The 23,246-nt window shown below is 45.9% G+C and overlaps 1 protein-coding gene across 1 annotated transcript in view; it reads right to left on the bottom strand.

Annotated features, from left to right (window-relative positions):
- PI4K2A (phosphatidylinositol 4-kinase type 2 alpha) overlaps positions 1-18,100 on the bottom strand; it is a 38,721-nt gene extending 20,621 nt beyond the window's left edge. The window contains exons 1-3 of the mRNA XM_005566123.3: positions 17,644-18,100; positions 5,382-5,582; positions 191-322 (exon numbers count right to left, since the gene is read on the bottom strand). Coding sequence (XP_005566180.1) covers positions 191-322; positions 5,382-5,582; positions 17,644-18,081 — 771 coding nt within the window. The 5' untranslated portion in view covers positions 18,082-18,100. The remainder of the gene's footprint in view (positions 1-190; positions 323-5,381; positions 5,583-17,643) is intronic.
- Positions 18,101-23,246: the final 5,146 nt, after the last annotated feature.

Below are 23,246 nucleotides of genomic sequence, written 5' to 3'. Positions count from 1 at the left end.
AGGAGTAAACTGAAAAGTTAGGTCTCAACTTTTTAAACGTTAGCCACTTGACAGAAATGAGGAAGACAGGATCCTCAGGGCAGGTTATTCACGTGCCCATATTTGAGTTGTAGGCACCTTGCTTCACCACTTGGATGACTATGTCACTATAAATCATGACCCTTGATAAGCCACAGAAGTGCGTCTATACCTTCGGTGGTAGCCCGATGCGGTTAAACCGCTGTCCCACTTTTGGCACTTTCTCTAGCGCAAGCCGCTTGCCCCTGGACTTCACTCGGTCAATGGCACTATAGTTGAAGGTCTCACTGGCCAGGTATACTACCTACAGTGAAAACAGGAGAGATACTAAGGTTAGAGTCAAGTTTAAGGAACCAGAACACTATGGCAGAGAATAAATAGCTTGATGTTCACAAATACTATTCCTCTTCCAGGGCACAGAAAGAATACATTTCTCAGCCTTCCCAGCAACTAGGAGAGGGAAGATAACTACTTTGAGCCAATGAAATAATGACAAAATTATGTATGTACAACACTTCCACTGCTGGCAACTAAAATCTCCCACAATCCTTAATTCACATTCCCCAGTCTGTACAGCTAGGAAAGAAGGGCTGGGAAATCGCAGAGCCATACCATGGAAGAACCTCGGATACCTTGTTACTATATGAGTGATGTGGTATCTAGGAGAGCTGCCTATCTGGCGTGAGTCTGAGATGTAATCAAGAAATACACTCCTGGCCAGGCGTGGTGGCTCATGCCTGTAATCCCAACACTCTGGGAGGTCGAGGAAGGTGGATCACTTGAGGTCAGATGTTCGAGACCAGCCTGGCCAACATGATGAAACCTCAGTCTCTACTAAAAACACAAAGAAAAAAATTAGCCAGGCATGCTGGTGCATGTCTGTAATCCTAGCTACCTGGGAGGCTGAGGTGGGAGGATGGCTTGAACATCAGAAGCAGAGGTTGCAGTGAGCCAAGATCACGCCACTGCACATTCTATCCTGGGTTGCAGAGGGAGACTCTGTCCGCCCCCCCCCAAAAAAAAAAAGAAAAAAAAGAAATACAATCCAACTGTATTAAACTACTGAGATTTAGGGGTTGTTACAGCAGCTAGTATAAAGTACAAGGATTAACACTGTCATCTCCTGGGTTAGATTAGGCCAAATGCCCATTTTATTTCCAGATACAAACAAGTTGCAATTTACTCTATACCCCCTTATTTCCTTTTGAATGTTTTTTTTTTTTTTTTTTTTTTTTTTGAGACAGAGTCTCACTCTGTTGCCCAGGCTGGAGTGCAGTGGCACAGTCTTGGCTCACTGCAACCTCCACATCCCAGGTTCAAGGGATTCTCAAGCCTCAGCCTCCCAAATAGCTGGGATTACAGGTGTGTGCCACCACTCCTGACTAATGTTTGTATTTTCAGTAGAGAGAGAGTTTCACCATGTTGGCCAGGCTGGTCTTGAACTCCTGACCTCAGGTGCTCCTCCCACCTCGGCCTCCCAAAGTGCTGGGATTATAGGCATGAGCCACTGTGCCCTGGACCTTTTGAATTTTTTTACTTTGTGAAATTATTCATATTCAAAAGATAAACATTAAAATTGGTTTTCATTTTAATTAACTGCTATTTTTATGTATAGGCTATATCTGGAATATTACACAAGAAATACTGTAATCCTGGCTGCCTCTGAGGAAGGAAACTGAATGGCCAGGAGATAGGGGTAGCAGGGAGTCTGAATTACTTTCTCTGTTTACCCTATGTGCCTTCTGATTTTTGTACTAGATGCATGCATTGCCTACTCTAAAAACATTTTTTAACGGGTCATCAATATTATACTTGATTTAAGTAAAACTGCAGAGACATCACTGTAATCCACATATGCATCTATTGTCACACTTACCACATTGTCTTGTAATTATTCATTTGTATATCTAACTTCTCCCTTAAAACTAATGAGATTTGAGGAAGCAGGGAACATCTTATTTATATTAGCATCCACAGTACCTAACACAGTAGTTGGCACATGCTCATTAAATATTTATTAAGTGAATGAATGAATGAGTTACAAGCTTCTTCCAGAGACAGCAACAAGTGAGTTTTAGCATATAAATACCTAAAATAAAACTTATAAGAAAGCTATTTTCCTAAGCCTTGTGAAAGTTATTACAAATAACTATTTTTTTCCCATGAACCTGAGAGGCAAAATAACTGCCTCTCATCTATCACTCCATCCTACCATCTAGTATTAATAGAGTACCTAAAATGGATGTGCATGGTACTGTAGTAGGCACTTCCTGCCTTACAAATCAGAAAACTCAGGCATAGGAATAAAGAAAAAGGAGCTTTTCTAAGGCTACCTTGCCAGTGTCCACAGTGAAACTTCTGGCTCTCTCAAGCCATAAATCCTCTTTTGCCCCCATCATATTTATTTTCTATCATTCTTCCTAATAAACCACTTTTTCCCCATGACTATGAAACTGTTATAACCTGAAACCTCATAGAAGCAGACAGCAGAGACAGCCAGTGAGTGAGAATTACAGCCTTACCATTTGAAGTTCCAATGCAATGTGAGCTCTGTTTCTATAATGACAGATGCTCTGATCAACTGGATAGAGTCCTATCACAAGAGTTGGGGAGACAGGAAGGGGAGTCCTCTTACTATTCTCTAGCAGCTATATGTTAAGATTCCAAAGTTCTGTCTCATCTCAGTCTCACAGAAGACAAGTATTTTTTTTTTTTTTTTTGAGATGGAGTCTTGCTCTGTTGCCCAGGATAGAGTGTGGTGGCACAATCTCAGCTCACTGCAACCTCTGCCTCCCAGGGTCAAGCGATTCTCCCACCTCAGCCTCCCAAGTAGCTGGGATTACAGGCACACACCACCATGCCCAGCTAATTTTTGTATTTTTAGTAGAGACAGGTTTTCACCATGTTGGCCAGGCTGGTCTTGAACTCCTGACCTCAGGTGATCTACCCACTTCAGCCTCCCAAAGTGCTGGGATTACAGCGTGAGCCACTGAGCCCAGCCAAGACAAGTATTTTTGTTGTTGCTGACTTTCTGATGCAAAAGATCCTCAGGCCTCATGAAGGTTCTCTAACAGGGAAAGAGGAAGACCAGAGATAGGGAAGAAAGGGATTGTGGGGGTGACACTAAGGATTAGAATAGCTCATAAAAATATCACAGGCTAACATATGGAGGGTTTACGTTGTGCCTGACTTGCCCAAGTGTTACACAAATCAAAAACTGCAGAGCAAGAATTCAAACTCAAGTGCTCCAGAAGCACCAACAGAGCAGGCAGGCATAGGGCCAGGCACGGTCTGCTATTTGCCTAGTAAAGGAAGAAAACTACAGAGTGATGAGCAAGGAGAATTTAAAAGTTTCTAGAGTCTAAGAGGAGCCTAGTAGAAGCATTTCAGGTTAGGAGACTTAAGAGCATTAATTATCATACAAGATGTTCAAAGCATCTTGTAAAACTATTTGCACAGAGAGGGAAAAGTAAGGCATAAAGAGAAAAAATGAGCTGCACAAAGCCAGGCAGTGAATTAGATGTGAAATGGGAACTACAAGCCTGGTCAAACATTTTCTCTCTAGACCTGAAGTTGGGAGAACTTTGGTATTGGTTCTCATGATTTGATATTCATTTACTGACTCAGCTGGTACTTCATGAATGCTTACTAGAAATATAGTATTTGGCTAGGTGCTAAGAATGAGAGAGGAAAACTTGAGAAGTGGTCTCTGACTTCTATAACTTACAAACTAGTTGACTAATTGTTTGGAGTTTAGTAGCAAAAAAGCAGACATGGTTAAATATCCACGATAGTCATATTTTCCTCTCAGATGGAAGGGAAGTTTCTATCTACTGATCAATCTCTTTGCTCAGAGTCTGCTATCTAAACCTGTGAAGAAATCTTCAAGGCTGGGCGTGGTGGCTCACACTTGTAATCCCAGCACTTTGGGAGGCCAAGGCAGGATGATCGCTTGAGCCCAGGCGTTCAAGACCAGCCTGAGCAAAACAGGGAGACCTTGTTTCTAGAAAAAATTAAAAAAAAAAAAAAAAAAAATTGGCCAAGCTTGGTGGCACATGCCCGTAATCCTAACCTGAGAGGCTGAGGTGGGAGGACTGCTTGAGCCTGGGAGGTCAAGGCTGCAGTGAGCTGTGATCATGCCACTGTACCCCAGCCTGGGCAACAGAGCAAGACCCTATCTCTAAAAACAAGAAAGAAAAGAAAACTTTAAGCAAGGGGATTTTAATCTAGAGGCATGCTCCCTGGGGGAGTAGTCAACGGATAGACTGCAACATTTATGAACCATTGCCCTAAAATTATACCCAAAACTATAATTGCAAATATATGTACTTTTTCTGGAAAGGGGGTCTATAGGTTTCATCAGATTCTCAGAGAGTTATTTAATAAATAACTAAATAAATTTGGTTTTAGTTATTTAGTAAATAACTAAATAAACTAGCATAGACTAGTTAAGACTAAGCACAGAGCCAGGATGGTTTGGATGACTCAGCAGCCTCAGGGCATCAGATGAGAGTTCCACCTAAGTTGTTACTAAACCCCAGGTAGCTATGTGCTCAGTGAATGATGTGTACGGACATGTTCATATGCTGACCAGTAGATTCCTTTCCCTCATAACCCTTGGTGAGTTTCATGGAACACCTTGTAGTGCTTAGCCTGGTATCAGTAAACTCCCTGAAATTGTATGGAATTAATTCTGTATTCAAGCATATTGGTGGGGGCTGGGGGGGAACCTCAACTATGTCTATAACGCATACAAAATGTGTACGAATCCATTCTGACTGTAAGTCTGCCTGGATCTGGCATCCTTATTTTGATATGTTCAGACAAGTCCCCAAATTCCACAGCATAAAGATAAATGAGAAAAATTCCATGTCAGTTCCCCGTAGGGTTCAGGCCAGACCATTTCTCTAACCCTCAGCCTGTCCCAAAGTCTTCTTTGTCAGACCCTCCAGAAGTGCTTAGCTGTCATTAGCCAGTCCTAGATCATTAGCCAGTCCTAGACTGTATCAAAATGCTGGGATAGCTCAGAAGTCTGAGAGTAAGCCACAAAGTCACTAGGTTTCTAACTAGCTTGGAGTTAGCTGGGATTCAAAGACCAAGGGAGCCATAAACATGCAGTAGAAGCTTGTGAATTTCCTAAAATTGTATGCAAAAATTGTGTATGCATCCTTCAGAAGATAGCCTTCATCAGATGATCAAATTATGAGCCTAATCCTGCCAACCTCCCGAAAAAAGATCGAGAACCCAGACTTAGGGTATACAAATGGCTCCACTGGACCCAAGGTCCCACTAACATGTAGTGGGGCTTAGGCCCCAGGAAACTGTGGCCAGGCAATAAGGTTTCCTGGAGATTGGTCACTGACCTTTGTACGGGGAACAATGTTGAGTTCCAGTTTTTGGTCCACCAGGCTGGCCCCTGCCTCTGAGAGATAGCCCTGGTTGAGGACAAGGCAGTCACGGCCAAAGCAGCAGGGACAGCACAGCTTCTGCAGCCACTTGGTCCACTTAGGATTAAGATGCCCATAGGGCTCTTCATTCTTGGGTTTGAAGACAGCAATGATCCTCTACAAAGACGAAAGAAAAAGAGGATGTTAAATCCGAGTTGACTGAAATAGCCCACAGACCAAGTCAGCAGGAATCTAGAAAGAAATAAGAGGGCATAGGCGGACAATTCCTACTTACAGTCAGACTCAGGTTTCTCCCAGTTGGTAAAGGGAAGACAACAGCTCGTGTGTGCAGCTCAGAGACCCACTGCTAGAAAGGGTTGCAGCCAAAGAACATATTAAGTCTTCTCTTTCTTCCCTGCTCCTTTATCCCTCTTCCCCATCTCTTTTCCCTCATATAAGTACCTACCTCTAACTTGGTGCTTCAAACAAACAAGGTAAATGGATTGCTACATTTCTAGGAGCAACATACAGAAGCAGGCCAGGTACAGGGGCTCATGCCTGTAATTCCAGCACTTTGGGAGGCCAAGGCGGGCAGATCACTTGAGGCCAGGAGTTTGAGACCAGCCCAGCCAACATGGTGAAACCCTGTCTCTACTAAAAATACAAAAAGTAGCTGGGCGCAGTGGTGCACATCTGTAATTCCAGCTACTTGGGAGGCTGAGGCATGAGAATCACTTGAACCCATTGGGGGGAGGTTGAAGTGAGCCGAGATTGCCCCCCCTGCACTCCTCACCCTGGGTGACCAAGTGAGACCCTGTCTCACAAAAAAACAAAACAAAAAAAAGTACAGAAGCCAATTCAGTGGTAGATCTTGAGTCACTGGCAGCATCTAATGCCAATATGATACTGCTTCCTGCCCTCCGGAAAGATATCATATCCTAATGCACAAGGGCTCTAAAGTAATCTCCAAAAAAATGAGGAATTAACTGATCACAGATCATATGTTATCTTTTTTTGCATGCGCCCCTGCCCTATTTATCCTACAGGATGTTTGTGTATGTGGTATACCAGAAATTTAACACCATAAACTCTAATTTTCGAAGTTACATATATGCACACTGTTGTTCTGCATCAATTACAGAAAAACTTTTTTAAAAACTTTACCAACTGGAAGGAAGCAAAGAAGGTATTATGGGCCGGGAATGGTGGCTCACACTTGTAATCCCAGCACTTTGGGAGGCCGAGGTGGGTGGATAACCTGAGGTCAGGAGTTCAAGACCAGCCTGGCCAACATGGTGAAACCCTGTCTCTACTAAAAATACAAAAATTTGCTGAGTGTGGTGGCATGCACCTGTAATCCCAGCTACCCGGGAAGCTGAGGCAGGAGAATCACTTGAACCCAGGAGGTGGAGGTTGTAGTGAGCCAAGATCATGCCACTGCACTCCAGCCTGGGCGATAAGATCGAGACTCTGTCTCAAAAAATAAAAAAAGCTATTATGGAATGAGGTTAAGGAAATTCCTTCATCAATGATGAAGAGATTTCCTCTCACAGCCTTATTATCCAAAGAGAAAAATCACAGCAGGAAAAAAGACTCTGCTACTTGGTTAGAATGAAGCTCTCTTAAGTAATTCTGATAGGCAAGAAACCAGGACATGAGATGCCACACAGATTAAATCCATTTTCTGTAGCAGACAGTAACTTAATCTTCTTTTTTTTTTTTTTTTTTTTTGAGACGGAGTCTCGCTCTGCCGCCCAGGCTGGAGTGCAGTGGCAGGATCTCAGCTCACTGCAAGCTCCGCCTCCCAGGTTCACGCCATTCTCCTGCCTCAGCCTCCCAAGTAGCTGGGACTACAGGCACCCGCCACCACGCCCGGCTAGTTTTTTGTATTTTTTAGTAGAGACGGGGTTTCACCGTGTTAGCCAGGATGGTCTCGATCTCCTGACCTCGTGATCCGCCCGTCTCAGCCTCCCAAAGTGCTGGGATTACAGGCTTGAGCCACCGCGCCCGGCCTCGTAACTTAATCTTCTAAGGTCCTTGGAAATATAGGATGCCTAGAAACTATGGCCCTCCCTCCTGAATGTTTTCTTCAAAAGGCCAGTCAGCCCTCTGAGGTTGTTTTACATTCATCTCATTCCCTCCAGTCCCCAAACTGGTAATTCAAGGGAAGAAAGCAAATATGCGGCCGGGTGTGGTGGCTCACACCTGTAATCCTAGCACTTTGGGAGGCTGAGGCAGGCAGATCACCTGAGGTCGGGAGTTCGAGACCAGCCTAACCAACATGGAGAAATCCCGTCTCTACTAAAAATACAAAATTAGCTGGTCATGGTGGCACATGCCTGTAGTCCTAGCTAGTAGGGAGGCTGAGGCAGGAGAATCCCTTGAACCCAGGAGGCGGAGGTTGCAGTGAGCCGAGATCACGCCATTGCACTCCAGCCTGGGCAATAAGAGCGAGACTCTGTCTCAAAAAAAAAAAAAAAAAAAAAAGCAAACATGCTATCCAAGTGATTCATCCTCATATCATAAGACTCTCCTTGTCCCCTCCACCCCACAGCCTACTCAAGCTAGTCTGGGTCATAAGACATTTTCCTGTGGGTGTCACTTCCTGAATGGCAGGTCACAGCAGACAATATGCACCCATCCGCTTTCACCAACTCAGTACTCATATTAGGAATTGGCTAGGTCCATGTTGCTAACAATAACCGGTCAATCTTGAAGCCAGCTCCTTTAAAAATGCCTTCCAAGGATTTGAGAGGACAAGAAAAATACAGAACTCCTCCTTCTCCCTCCAAACAGAATCGATTTATTCTTAAAGACAAACTAACTTGTTTACTGGCAAATGCAAAATGCATATATTCACATCACAAATCTTCAGAATTACTTTCTTATCCAAAGCAGTTAGCTAAAGGCCTCAGCAGTCTTCTCTGTCTCTGTTCCCCTGGAACCCCAGCCTCTGAATAACAAAGCAGCAGTAGCAACAGGCTCACAACTCAGAAAATGACTGATGAGTTCACTGTAACCCTCCAGAACCTAGACAGGGAAACCAAAAGGCAACTTGAAGCATGTCCCAGAACCCAACAGTCAGTTCAACTGAGGCACATTACGGAGTTCAGGAAGCTGGTCCCCAATGAAAGGGAGACCAAGACACTCCTACTGGAGGCTGAAAAATACCAGGGCTGAGGCCAACTGGTAAATACTTCTACTTAAAGAAAGAAAAGGTTGAGCATGGTGGCTCATGCCTATAAGCCCAGCACTTTCAGAGGATGAGGCAGGATTGCCTGAGGCCTGGAGTTTGAGACCAGCTTGGGCAACACAAGACTCTGTCACCGATTTTTAAAAATTAGCCAGGAATCATGCCTGGAGTTGGTTGGGAGGCCAAAGCGGGCGGATCACCTGAGGTCAGAAGTTCAAGACCAGCCTGACCAACGTGAAGAAACTCCATCTCTACTAAAAATACAAAATTAGCTGGGCTTGGTGGCCCATGCCTGTAATCCCAGCTACTTGGGAGGCTGAGTCAGGAGAATCGCTTGAACCTGGGAGGTGGAGGTCGCAGTGAGCCGAGATCACGCCATTGCACTCCAGCCTGGGCAACGAGTGAAATACCGTCTCAAAAAAAAAAAAAAAAATTAGCCAAGTGTAGTGGTATGCACCTGTAGTCCCAGCTACTCGGCAGGGAGAATCCCTTAAGCCTAGGAGATCAAGGCTGCAGTGAACTAGGAGCATGCCACTGCACTCTAGCCTGGGTGACAGAGCAAGACCCCATCTCTAAAAAAGAAAAATTAAAAAACAACAAAAAAAAGAAAGCAGAATTTGAAGGCCAAGATTGCAGTCAAGTCTCATTTAAAGACTGACCTCTCAAACATCTCGATTTCCTTCCACCATAAGGAGAATAAGAAGCATTTCAATGACTCCGAAAGCATGAGTAATTATGGTTACGTCAGTAGTACAGGGGTTTCATTAAAGAACACTGCCTGGACTAGATCAATGAGGGAATGTTAGAGTATGAAGGACGGAGGAACAAAAGGGCATTCAGACAGAAGGGGAGACAAGTGCCTTTCAAGACTAAGTGTAGGCCTCAGTTCAATTCAATTCTCTTAGCATTTGCTCAGGACCTAGCCTGTGCAGAACGATGTGCAAGCATTCCGCAGGCATTTGGTGGCTTTCCTAGACAGAGAGGTAAAATAGCCTCTGGCCTAATTTCCAATGTTCACTTCATAAAATCAACTATGCTCCCGAATAATCAAGAATACTCTCCTCATTTGTCCTCCTCACAGAGAACAAACTCTAAAACACTCAAATTGGAAAGACACCCACCAGCATTTAGCTGGAAAAGAAAACAACTACTGCCTGATTTTTCCTCACTATCCACTCTCTTCTTTAATAGATTTTCAATTCCTTTATTATATCTAGGAGAGAGCGTCAGTTTGATGCCAATATTATAAAAACAACTTTTCTTAACACCCATTTACTAATCTCCCCTCTTTAACAAAGGAGGGGTGAGGTACAGATAGCTTAAACAGTAGCAGTTCATGAAGTTGGGAATAAAAACTAAATCACACAAGAAAGCAAGAGGCCATGCACCAGCTGGTGTCAGAACCCACAACCAACTACTGGAACCTCAGCCCAGTGCAGTGGCTCACACTTATTATCCCAGCACTTGGGAGGCCAAGACAGGTGGATCATTTGAGATCAGGAGTTCAAGACCAGCCTGGCCAACATGGTGAAACCCCGTCTCTACAAAAAAAATGGAAAAAATTAGCCAGGCATGGTGGCATGTGCCTGTAGTATCAGCTACTCAGGAGGCTGAGGCGGGAGAATTGCTTGAATCCGGGAGGTGGAAGTTGCAGTGAGCCGAGATCACGCCACTGCACTCCAGCCTGGGCAACAGAGCTGGACCCCCTCTCAAAACAAGCTAACAACAACAACAACAAATTACTGGAACCTGGAACCAAGGGGGGTCCTATATCTAACCAGCAGTGACAAGAAGGAGGGCGTCATGCTATGCTAAAAGAGGCCCTTTCTCCCGGAACCTAAAATGTAAGACAGTTCAAGCATATCATTCATATCACACAGTGAAATATACAGAAATGACCTTTCATAAAAGTCTTCTTTTAAAGTTTGGTTAACATAAAGTGGACAGTTCTCAAACTTTTTGGTCTCAAGACCCCTTTAAACTCTTAAAAATTAGGCTGGGTACGGTGGCTTATGCCTGTAATCCCAGTACTTTGGGAGGCCAAGGCAGGTGGATCACCTGAGATCAGGAGTTTGAGATCAGCCTGGCCAACATGGTGAAATCTTGTCTCTGCTAAAAATACAAAAATTAGCTGGGCATGCTGGTGGGCACGCCTGTAATCCCAACTACTCAGGAGGCTGAAGCAGGAGAACTGCTTGAACCCAGGAGGCAGAGGTTGCAGTGAGTCGAGATCATGCCACTGCACTCTAGCCTGAGTGACAGAGTGAGACTCCATCTCAAAAAAAAAAAAAATTATTAAGGACTCCAAAAAGCATTTGTTAATGTGAGTAAAGGCTATATTTGCCTTCAAAATTAAAACAAGTGCTTCAATTTTGAACAAACTATACTTAATAATTAAGTATTCATTTTAACTATACTTAATACTTAATAAATACTAATCTATAAATTTATTTTATTTGTATTATTATAAAATTATATTTATTCTATTAATACTAATTCATTAATAATAATACAAATAAACCCATTGCATGTTAACATAAATGACATATTTTTATTTTAAAAAATTATATTTTCAAAAGATATTTTAGTGAGAAGACTGGCACTATTTTACATTTTTGCAAATCTCTCTAATGTCTTAATTGAAGACAACTGTATTCTCATATCTTAGTATTCAATCTGTTTCAACATCACACATCATGTAGTCTCTGGAAATCTCCACTCTCCACTCATAAGTAAGTGAGAATGAAAAAGGCAAATAAAGTCTTAGAATTATGATGAAAATAGGCCGGGCGCGGTGGCTCAAGCCTGTAATCCCAGCACTTTGGGAGGCCGAGACGGGCGGATCACGAGGTCAGGAGATCGAGACCATCCTGGCTAACCCAGTGAAACCCCGTCTCTACTAAAAAATACAAAAAACTAGCCGGGCGAGGCGGCGGGCGCCTGTAGTCCCAGCTACTTGGGAGGCTGAGGCAGGAGAATGGCGTGAACCCGGGAGGCGGAGCTTGCAGTGAGCTGAGATCCGTCCACTGCACTCCAGCCTGGGCGACAGACCGAGACTCCGTCTCAAAAAAAAAAAAAAAAAAGAATTATGATGAAAATAATTTTGACCTGTGGACCCCCAAAAAGGAACTCCCAGAGGTCAAGGTCCCTGGGCCACACTCTAAGAACGGCTGTATTCTATGATATAGATTGGAGGAAAATAGCAGTCCTTGATTTAGTTATTTAGGTAGAGAAGCCTTATTTACAAGTTCATTCTTACAAAAGGAAGGGAAGGGCTTGTCCAAATATATAAAACCATCCAGGCACAGTGGCTCACACCTGTAACCCCAACACTGGGAGGCCGAGGCTGCAATGAGCCAAGGTTGTGCCACTGCACTCCAGCCTGGGCGACAGGGTGAGACACTGTCTCAAATATATATATAAAATAAAATATAATAAAATTATTTTACTAAAACGTTGAGGCAGTCAAGTTTGTATGTCATACATGTAGGTCTTGAGATTTTAAGCATCATCTACCAACTCTTATAGCCTTATTCGATGCCATGTACCCAAGAAACCCTAATTCAGCAGTTAGTAGGAATGTTTTTAAAAACAAAACCCAAAACACTCTGATTGAGCTGCCCCCACTAAGTGCCAGGAACTACATCAGGGCCTTTCGTGTGTGATATGTCATTTAATCCTCTTAACCTAGTGAATCACATGCTGTCCTATGATTCTTGGCAATGTGAACATCTAGTATTACTCCACGCAAAAGAGAAAAAGCTCAAAAAATCCTTTTGCAGTTGAGTGAGCATGAGACCTGAAGCACAAGGAGGTAAGTGAGGAGTAATGTGTGTACTCTCCCCCATAACTTCTAGCATTTTCCATCTGTTCCTGGACCCCACTGAGACAGAAATCATCCAAAATTGAGAAATGGGACCAGGGCTGTTATCTTCAAGAATCTTTCGACTGTCTAAGATCCAAAAGTGGCTGTCGCAGAAAGTGCTGGTTCTCCCAATCTCTGTTCCCCCTTGTTCCCTGGACACAGACCCATGATTTGTACCTGAGCAAAAAAACAAACAAACAAACAAAAAACGGCTATAGTTTCCAGCCACTACTACAGCTAAGTTTTAGACAATGGGATATAAGTAGAAGAGTCTCCTACAACTTCTACGAAGTGCCTTAAAGGATGGGGGCAGGCCGGGCGCGGTGGCTCAAGCCTGTAATCCCAGCACTTTGGGAGGCCAAGACGGGCGGATCACGAGGTCAGGAGATCGAGACCATCCTGGCTAACACGGTGAAACCCCGTCTCTACTAAAAAATACAAAAAAAAAAAACTAGCCGGGCGCGGTGGCGGGAGCCTGTAGTCCCAGCTACTCCGGAGGCTGAGGCAGGAGAATGGCGTGAACCTGGGAGGCGGAGCTTGCAGTGAGCTGAGATCCGGCCACTGCACTCCAGCCTGGGCGGCAGAGCGAGACTCCGTCTCAAAAAAAAAAAAAAAAAAAAAGGATGGGGGCATATTAACCCTTTCCCTTTCCTTCTTCCAACTGGCTGAAAAGCAGACAAGATGTTTGCAGCTTGAGCGGCCATCTTGGACCACGGAGTAGAAGCCACATTCTAAGGATGGCTGATCAGCTGGAAGGAAGAACCCTATGTCCCCAGTAAAGTGAAATGTCATGCCAGGCCTGAGCATGCCTGAGCAGCTAGCCTATAGACTTCTTTTACATGAGGCGTAAATGAACCTTTCTTCAAATCATCATTATTTTAAAATCTCTGTCACATATAGCCAAATTCAATACTAACCAATACAGTAGGTGAGAAGAGAATTTAGAAATTTTGTTGGCCGGGCGCGGTGGCTCAAGCCTGTAATCCCAGCACTTTGGGAGGCCGAGACGGGCGGATCACGAGGTCAGGAGATCAAGACCATCCTGGCTAACACGGTGAAACCCCGTCTCTACTAAAAAATACAAAAAACTAGCCGGGCGAGGTGGCGGGCGCCTGTAGTCCCAGCTACTCGGGAGGCTGAGGCAGGAGAATGGCGGGAACCCGGGAGGCGGAGCTTGCAGTGAGCTGAGATCCGGCCACTGCACTCCAGTCTTGGCGACAGAGCGAGACTCCGTCTCAAAAAAAAAAAAAAAGAAATTTTGTTTTGTTTTGTTTTGTTTTTGAGACAGAGTCTCTGTCCCCCGGGCTAGAGTGCAGTGGTGCGATCTCGGCTCACTGCAACCTCCACCTCCCAGGCTCAAGTAGTTCTCCTGCTTCAGCCTCCCGAGTCGATGGGATTACAAGTGCCTGCCACAGTGCTCAGCTAATTTTTGTATTTTTAGTAGAGATGGGGGTTTCACTATGTTGACCAGGCTGGTCTCGGACTCCTGACCTCCAGTGATGCGCCTGCCTCGGCCTTCCAAAGTGTTGGGATTACAGGCGTGAGCCACCGCGCCTGGCCAGAATCTGAAAATTCTGATGACTGAGTCTGAGGGACCAAAGAATAGTGGTGAGAACATGAACTCCACAGCCAACCTGCCTGGGCCCAATCCTGCCTCTACCACTTACTATGTGTGAGACCTTGGAAAAATTAGTTATACCATGGGTCTGTGTCATCACCTGTGGGGATAATAACAGTACCTACCTTCAAGGGTGGTTATAAAGATTAAATGAGTTATTATTTGTAAAGCACTGAAAGGAATATAGTAAATGCTATGTAAGTATTTGTTTAATAAAGTAAATACATTTGGAGGAGAGCCAAAGATGACAATTCCAACTACAGTAAGTCTGTGGGCCAGTCTAACCCACCGCAAGCATTTAGAAAGTGCCCTTTGTTCTAAATCACATTTGCTTCACTGGAAGCAGTATGGGTACATCAAAAAGTTTTGTCAGGGCATCTGTGTTTTGACATCCCCTATAAGAAAGGATAGTGGCCAGGAAGTTTTAGAGACCAGAATCCCTAAATCACCAAGTAACATACCTATGGTATGTCCTCTGTGGCCTATGTACTGAGATGGTAGTACTTTACCTGCCAGGTAGATGTAAGAGATCATATTACTTCCACCTGTTAAAGCACCAGCTCACTTCTCAGCTGACCTCACCCACTTCCAATGCAGCTATAACAGTGTCATGAAAGAAAAACAAAAATATTCCTCCTTATCCTGTACCTATCAAAGATAATCTTAGCCCCTTCTTACATTTGCCAACAAACTAAAAATACCCTCTGCCCACAAAAAAAGGACAGGCATGGCGGGTCACACCTGTAATCCCAGCACTTTGGGAGGCTGAGGCAAGAGGATGGTTGCCTGAAGCCAGGAGTCTAAGAACAAGCAGGGCAACATGGTGAGACTCTTGTCTCTACCAAAAATAATTTTTAGCCGGGTGTGGTGGTGCATGCCTGTAGTCCCAGCTACTCAGAAGCTGAGTGGGAGGACCTTGAGCCCGGATGCCAAGGCTGCAGTGAGCAATGAGACTGCACCACTGCACTCCAGCCTGGGTGTCAGAGTGAGACCTTTTCTTGAAAAAGAAAGAAAGAGGCCGGGCGCGGTGGCTCAAGCCTGTAATCCCAGCACTTTGGGAGGCCGAGACGGGCGGATCACGAGGTCAGGAGATCGAGACCAGCCTGGCTAACACGGTGAAACCCCGTCTCTACTAAAAATACAAAAAAAAAAAAAAAAAAAAACTAGCCAGGCGAGGTGGCGGGCGCCTGTAGTCCCAGCTACTCAGGAGGCTGAGGCAGGAGAACGGCGCAAACCCGGGAGGCGGAGCTTGCAGTGAGCTGAGATCCGGCCACTGCACTCCAGCCCGGGCTACAGAGCAAGACTCCGTCTCAAAAAAAAAAAAAAGAAAGAAAAAGAAAGAAAGAAAGAAAGAAAGCATCTGGCACTCACATTTCTTTGCTTCTAGAAATGATGGTTCCCATTTGAGCTTGAAAGTTCTTTTATTTAAGAAACTTGGGGCCGGGCGCAGTGGCTCAAGCCTGTAATCCCAGCACTTTGGGAGGCCGAGACGGGCGGATCACGAGGTCAGGAGATCGAGACCATCCTGGGTAACACAGTGAAACCCCGTCTCTACTAAAAATACAAAAACTTAGCCGGGCGAGGTGACAGGCGCCTGTAGTCCCAGCTACTCGGGAGGCTGAGGCAGGAGAATGGCGTGAACCCGGGAGGCGGAGCTTGCAGTGAGCTGAGATCCGGCCACTGCACTCCAGCCTGGGTGACAGAGCGAGACTCCGTCTCAAAAAAAAAAAAAAAAAAGAAACTTGGAGGCCGGGTGCGGTGGCACACCTGTAATCCCAGCACTTTGGGAAGCCGACGTGGGCAGATCACAAGGTCAAGAGATCGAGACCATCCTGGCCAACATGGTGAAACCTCGTCTTTACTAAAAATACAAAAATTGGCTGCGCGTGGTGGCACACGCCTGTAGTCCCAGCCACTTAGGAGGCTGAAGCAGGACAATTGCTTGAACCCTGGAGGCAGAGGTTGCAGTGAGCCGAGATCGTGCCACTGCACTCCAGCCTGGAGACAGAGCAAGACTCCGTCTCAAAAAGAAAAAAAAAAGAAAAACGAAAAGAAAATTTGAAAGACTTATTACTCTCAAAGCTTTCCTCAACTCAGTTTATGTAAACTGTTTGTTCTCTAATTCTTGATTAATTCAGGGACAACTCAAACTCTGAGTGAATAACTAGATCATTCAATGAACCGAACCAAGAGCTACAAGTAACAGCCCATCCTGGCCACCAAGGACTCCTATCGAAACAGCACCCTGGCCATCTAAAGAGTTCACATAACAGAGATGTCAGGGAAAACCTGAGGCAACTTTGACACCCTTAATTTAAATAACAATACATCTTTCCAATGACCCATTCTAGCACACCTGAAAATTTCCCTGAAACTTCCCTGAAAACAGGGAAGACTTGATATTTCTTAAATTCTGCAGTTCTCAAAAGGATAAAGGTCACTTCTCAGATGCCCTGGTCACTCCATGCCCCATCCTATCACCATTTCCCTTTATATATAGGCAGGGGACAAAATAAAGGTCAGCAAACACTCTGCCTTAGCTGAAAAGCAGGCTATTGATAGCCTTGGGAGAGAAATGAAAGAAAAAGTAGCTGACGGCCCCATGTTTCTAAAACTCCAAGTTCTTTTTTTTTTTTTTTTTTTTTTGAGACGGAGTCTCGCTCTGTCACCCAGGCTGGAGTGCGGTGGCCGGATCTCAGCTCACTGCAAGCTCCGTCTCCCGGGTTCACGCCATTCTCCTGCCTCAGCCTCCCGAGTAGCTGGGACTATAGGCGCCCGCCACCTCGCCCGGCTAGTTTTTTGTATTTTTTAGTAGAGACGGGGTTTCACCGTGTTAGCCAGGATGGTCTCGATCTCCTGACCTCGTGATCCGCCCGTCTCGGCCTCCCAAAGTGCTGGGATTACAGGCGTGAGCCACCGCGCCCGGCCAAAACTCCAAGTTCTATCTAAACTTTGGAGCCGTCAAAAAGGATCTGAACCCTTTCCCAGAAGTGAGCAACAACCAGGGCAGATGAAACTGGTGAGTCCGCCCACTCTTTCTTCAACGTCTGTTAATAAGAGCTGGGACGGTGGCAGGGACATCCCCCACAACACAGAAGGCTGGAACAGAATTCTCAGATCCCCTGATGGGTCACCCATCCTCCTCCGTGAACAGCGACACACTGGTTCGGTCGGTCCAAAAATAGAGAACAGGCCTAAAGCCCCAAATCTGTAAGTCAGCGGCCGAATAGCAGTCCCAGTAGTGTGAAGCTAAGTACCCTACTAGAAAGCAGTCTCTGTCCAGCGGCGGATTGCCCCACCACACTGCTGGGCCCCCGGCCCGTATCTGGTCAATTTCCTCTTTTCATTTTCCGCTCACTCCTCCCCCACCAAGTAGGTTCTGATTTATTTCTCCATTCCACAGAGCGTCCCCAGCTCCAGGCCTCAGTGGCATCCCTAAATCCTGCCAGGGGCTGGTACTGTGAAGTTTCTCCCTTCTCCCTCCGGCTGTGCGAAGGCTCAAACTCCCCAGGAGCGCCGCCGGTCCCCAGCCCGCGACAGCGGTCCCCACCCCGGCACTTACCCCCTGAGGGTCCTTGACGAAGTAGCTTCCGCTGGAGCCCTGGTAGATGCGCTCGGGAAAGATGCAGCGCTCGATGGCCAGCTCGGCCTGCCGCACCACCGCCTCGAACCGGGGATCCTCCGGGAACTCGTTCCGCTCGCGGTGGGCCTGAGCGGCGTGCGCTGCCGCCGCGGCCTGAGCGGCCAGAGCCTGGGCCTGCGCCGCCACGGTTTGGGTCTGGCCCTGGGCCGCCGCGCCCCGGGCCCGATCCAGCAGAGGCTGCCGCTCCCGGTCGTGGCCCGGCGAGCCCGGAGGAGAGGGGCCCGAGCCCGCCGCCGCCGCCGCCACTCGGACCGCGCCTCCGGGCACCTGCGGAAAGTGAGCGCCCGAGCCCGACGGGAAGGTGTAGTCCGGGGGTTGGGCCCGCTCGGGGGACACTAGTGGGCTCGTCTCGTCCATCCCTCAGTCAGCCGGCTCCGGGACCCGGCGCGCTGCACACCACTGCGCTCGCGGCCGCGACCAATCCGCGACATCCCCTAGGCCCCGGCCGGCCAACCAGATCGCGACGCTTCCTTGGCCCCGCCCCTAACCTGCCCTGTTTACTTGGCTACGAATAGGCGCGGCCCCTCGCGCGCGAACAGTAGCCAATCAGAACCTGCTCCTACGCAATCGCTGCCTCCACATTTTTCTCCCCGTCACCTTCTGTGAAGACTGCGCATGCTCCAGGACCCAACCTTGGGTCAGACACTTCCTCTGCCACTACTATCCCAGCGCCGCGCTTAGCTTCCAATTGGCTTACTGGATTTGGGCGCTTTCAAAACAGCAACCTTCCTGTCAGTCACTCATTGAGTGTCTACTCTGAACCGGTTGTGAGATTGGAGGAATCTCATCTATGTATCTTCATTCATTCAGTCAGGCACTCATTCATTAATTGAGCACGTACTATATGTTCTAAGTGCTAGGGAGACAGCAGTGAAGCAAAGAAACAAAGCTGCTGCTCTACCTCGATGAAAGGGTTTTTTTAGGGTTTTTTTGTTTGTTTGTTTCCTGGGTTTTGTTTTGGGTTTGTTGTTTTTTTTTTTTTTTTTTTTTTTTGAGACAGAGTGATCTGTCTCCAGAAAAAAAAAGACAGGGATCAGGTGATCTGCCCACTTCGACCTCCCAAAGTGCTGGGATTACAGGTGCGAGCCACTGCGCTTGGCCTGCAAGTAGGTTTTTAAAGGAAAAGACGCAGTTCCTAACTTGTTTACCAAGAATTTACATTAAAATAACAAGTTATAGACTGGCTATACATTGTACTTTGTATCCCAAATTCTTATCTCAGTTGACCTAACATATTTCCAATGTAGATGTAACAGTGCCATGTTACACTTCAAGTTCACAGGAACTTGAAGGTAATGGGTGAAGTATCTAGTCAGGATAAAAATGTCTTAACAATTGCCTCCAGGTTTTCCTAGGAACCCCTGAAGATTTCTTTTTAAATTATTATTATTTTTTTAGAGATAGGTTATCTCTATGTTGCCCAGGCTAGTCTTGAACTCCTGACCTCAGGTGATCCTCCTGCCTCAGTCTCCCAGAGTGCTGGGGGATTACAGGTGTGAACCACCCACAGTGCGGCCAAAAAATAAAAAATTTTTAAAAGAAAAAACCCCGCCAGCACGGTGGCTCACACCTGTAATCCCAGCACTTTGGGAGGCTGAGGCAGGCGGATCACTTGAGGTCGGGAGTTCAAGACCAACATGGAGAAACCCTGTCTCTACTAAAAATACAAAATTAGCCCAGCATGGTGGCGCATGACTGTAATCTCAGCTACTCGAGAGGCTGAGGCAGGAGAATCACTTGAACCCAGGAGGTGGAGGTTGCAGTGAGAAACTCTGTCAAGAAAGAAAGAAAGAAAGAAAGAGAGAGAGAGAGAGAAAAAAAAAGAAAGGGAGAGGGGAAGGGAGAGGGGGAGGAAGAAAGAAAAGAAAGGAAAGAAACCATTGCCCCAGAGTGTGGGTGTGGAAGGCATGACTGAAGTCCCATACTCATATCTTTGAGCCAGTGAACTGTGCATACATCACACAAAGCTCAGACTGCTCTAAGCTATCTTTCCTTCTCAACCTTATAGGAGTTCAAGGTCAGCCTGGGCAACATAGCAAGACTCCATCTATTTTTTAAAAATTAATTTTTTAAGGAGTTCCTAGGAAAACCTGGGGGCAATTGTTAAGACATTTTGTTCCTGACTCACTGCCTCACGCATTATCTTCAAGTTCCTGTGAAGATACAAACTTGTGGTACAAAAAATAATGCACAGCCAATTAATATCTTACACTGTGCCTGGCCCAGCTGCTCAATGCTTATTTGTTAATTGAAGAAAAATATGGTCGGTGAACCTAAGAAGTTCTTACCACGAGGTAAGAGTCCACCACTTTTATTCACACTGTAAAATCTCAGTGTCTAGACACAGTAGGTGCTCAGTACATTACTATTCGTGAGAAAGGGAAGGAAGATAGAGTCCCTGCCCTCAGGCTGAAGGCATGTGACTTTCTGAGGCAGTAGGAGAAAAAAAAAAAAGCCAACAAAATGAGCTCAAAACTCCGGAACAGTTCACCAATTAACTGAGGCAGGCTGCAGCCTTAACAAAGCCTTTATTTTATTTATTTATTTTTTTTTTTCCAACCAGAATGCTCAAGGATCAAGCAAAGGCTTTAAGTGGGTCATGTGCTATGAGCTGAGTCTTAAAGAAAGAGTAATTAGATTGCTGGAAAAAAAGGAGAGAGGAAACAAATGGTCCACCAAGCAGGAGTCACCTGAGAAAAAGAGGAAAGCTAAGTCAGGTAGGCAACATAGAGCAACCTTCTTGTTTCTAGGGGAAGCAGAGTTAAACTGGGTTACCAAGGGCCTGGAAACTAGAACAGAATGAGACTAGCCTGGGCAACATGGTGAAACCCCGTCTCCACTAAAAATACAAAAATTACCCAGGCTTGGTGGCTTATGCCTGTAATCCCAGCTACTCGGAAGGCTGAGGCAGGAGAATCTCTTGAACCCGGGAGGCAGAGGTTGCAGTGAGCAGAGATTGTGCCATTGCACTCCAGCCTGGGCAACAAGAGCAAAACTCAGTCTCAAATAATAATAATAATAAATCCATGGAATACTGTTTCAGTTAAAATTTATACAAACAAGCCAGGCGCGGTGGCTCATGCCTGTAATCCTAGCACTCTGGGAGGCTGAGGCGGGTGGATCACCTGAGGTCAGTAGTTCAAGACCAGCCTGGGCAACATGGCGAAACCCTGTCTCTACTAAAAATACAATAATAATAATAATAATAATTAGCTGGGCATGGTGGCACACACCTATGATCCCAGCTACTCAGGAGGCTGAGGCAGGAGAATCGCTTGAACCCGGGAGGCGGAGGTTGTAGTGAGCTGAGATCGCAGTCCTGCACTCCAGCCTGGGCGACAGAACAAGAATCCGTCTCAAAAAAAAAAAAAGGGTATACAAACACTACCTTCAAAAGTGTAGAATGTACGGCCAGGCATGGTGGCTCATGCCTGTAATCCTAGGGGAGACCAAGGCAGGTGGATCACAAGGTCAGGAGTTCGAAACTAGCCTGGCTAACATGGTGAAACCCCATCTCTACTACAAAAAATTAGCCGGGTATGGGGGCAGGCGTCTGTAATCCCAGCTACTCGGGAGGCTGGGGCAAAAGAATCGCTTGAACCTGGAAGGTAGAGGTTGCAGTGAGCCAAGATCATGCCATTGCACTCCAGCCTAGGCAACAGGGCCAGACTCCATCTCAAAGGAAAAAAAAAAAAGTGTAAAATGTAATGGTTGGAAGCATGGGCTTGGAAATCAGAGACATTTGAGTTTGAATTCAGTCTCCACGGTGAGCAGTTGTTTCAGACAAGTTACATAACCTCTCTAAGCCTCAGTTCCTTAACCTATAAAATGGAAATAATCATCCCATGAGACCAGCCTGGCCAACATGGTGAAACCCCGTCTCTTAAAAATACAAAAATTAGCCAGCTGTATCGCCCAGGCTGGAGTGCAGTGGCACAATCTCTGCTCACTGCAACCTCTGCCTCCCAGGTTCAAGTGATTCTCCTGCCTCAGCCTCCTGAGTAGCTAGGACTACAGGCAAGGGCCACCACGTCCGGCTAATCCCCTAGGATTACAGGATGGTCTCGATCTGTTGACCTCATGATCCACCCACCTCGGCCTCCTAAAGTGCTGGGATTATAGGCATGAGCCACCGCGCCCAGCCTAGACATTGTTTTAAATGCATTGCATGGATTAACTCATGGAACCAGCTTTACAATATCCTGTGATTTGGAAACTGAGACCCAGGGAGGTAAAGGTAATATGCCCATTGTCATTCAGCTGGTAAATGGCAGAGCTGGGTCCAAATCCAGGCAGACTGTTTCCATGCTGTTTACACTATGTTGATTCTTATTAAATATCCCTATGAAATATGTCTCATATTCATCCCCTTTCTTTCATCTCCACTGATGCCACATGAAACTTTCAGGATGTGTTAGTTGCATTATTACGATAACTTCTGAGTTTGTTACTTTGCTTCTAATCTCTCACTGGTCATCTCTGAGTGTCACTGCCAGACTAATTTTCATAAAATACTGCTTGTAGTATGTCATTCCCCTGGCCCAGAAACTACATTTTATTTATTTATTTATTTATTTATTTATTTACTTATTTATTTATGTTTTGAGACAGGGTCTCTGTATTAACCAGGCTCAAGCAATTATCTTGCCTTAACCTCCCGAGTGCTGGGACCACAGACACTTGTCACCACACTCAACTAATTATAAATGCCATAAGAGTAGCAATCATGAGGCCGGGCGCGGTGGCTCAAGCCTGTAATCCCAGCACTTTGGGAGGCCGAGACGGGCGGATCACGAGGTCGAGAGACCGAGACCATCCTGGCTAAAACGGTGAAACCCCGTCTCTACTAAAAAATACAAAAAACTAGCCGGGCGTGGTGGCGGGCGCCTGTAGTCCCAGCTACTGGGGAGGCTGAGGCAGGAGAATGGCGTGAACCCGGGAGGCGGAGCTTGCAGTGAGCTAAGATCTGGCCACTGCACTCCAGCCTGGGCGACAGAGCGAGACTCCGTCTCAAAAAAAAAAAAAAAAAAAAAAGAGTAGCAATCATGGCTTTTCAAGCCTGACAGAACCTAGCATCATGCTGTACTCACATTGTTTAAGAAATAAACATATGGATACACGGATTGATGTGCATGGTATTTAGGAAGATTTGCTCCAGTCTTGGCACTATATTTTATTTATTTATCTAGTGAACCAGAAATAAAATTCTAAGCCCCCCAACCAAATGAATGGGCTCCTCTTCTGGGCCAAGGGCATTCCTAAATTAACCTGAAAAACTAGTTGAGGCCATGATGAGAAGTGGGAGTCAGACATGCCTCATTATATTCTCCTCCTTTTGGAATTCAGGACCAGCATTTAACACTAAAGCAGATAGCCGGGCGCGGTGGCACACGCCTGTAATCCCAGCACTTTGGGAGGCCGAGGCAAGTGGATCACCTGAGGTCGGGAGTTCAAGACCTGGCTGACCAACATGGAGAAACCTGGTTTCTACTAAAAATACAAAATTAGCCAGAGCGGTGGCA

This window comes from Macaca fascicularis, chromosome 9 (genome assembly GCF_037993035.2).
Source record: "Macaca fascicularis isolate 582-1 chromosome 9, T2T-MFA8v1.1".
NCBI classification, from domain to species: domain Eukaryota; kingdom Metazoa; phylum Chordata; class Mammalia; order Primates; family Cercopithecidae; genus Macaca; species Macaca fascicularis.
The sequence above is the reverse complement of the archived record's forward strand: the minus strand, read 5'-3'. Positions and strand labels throughout refer to the sequence as shown.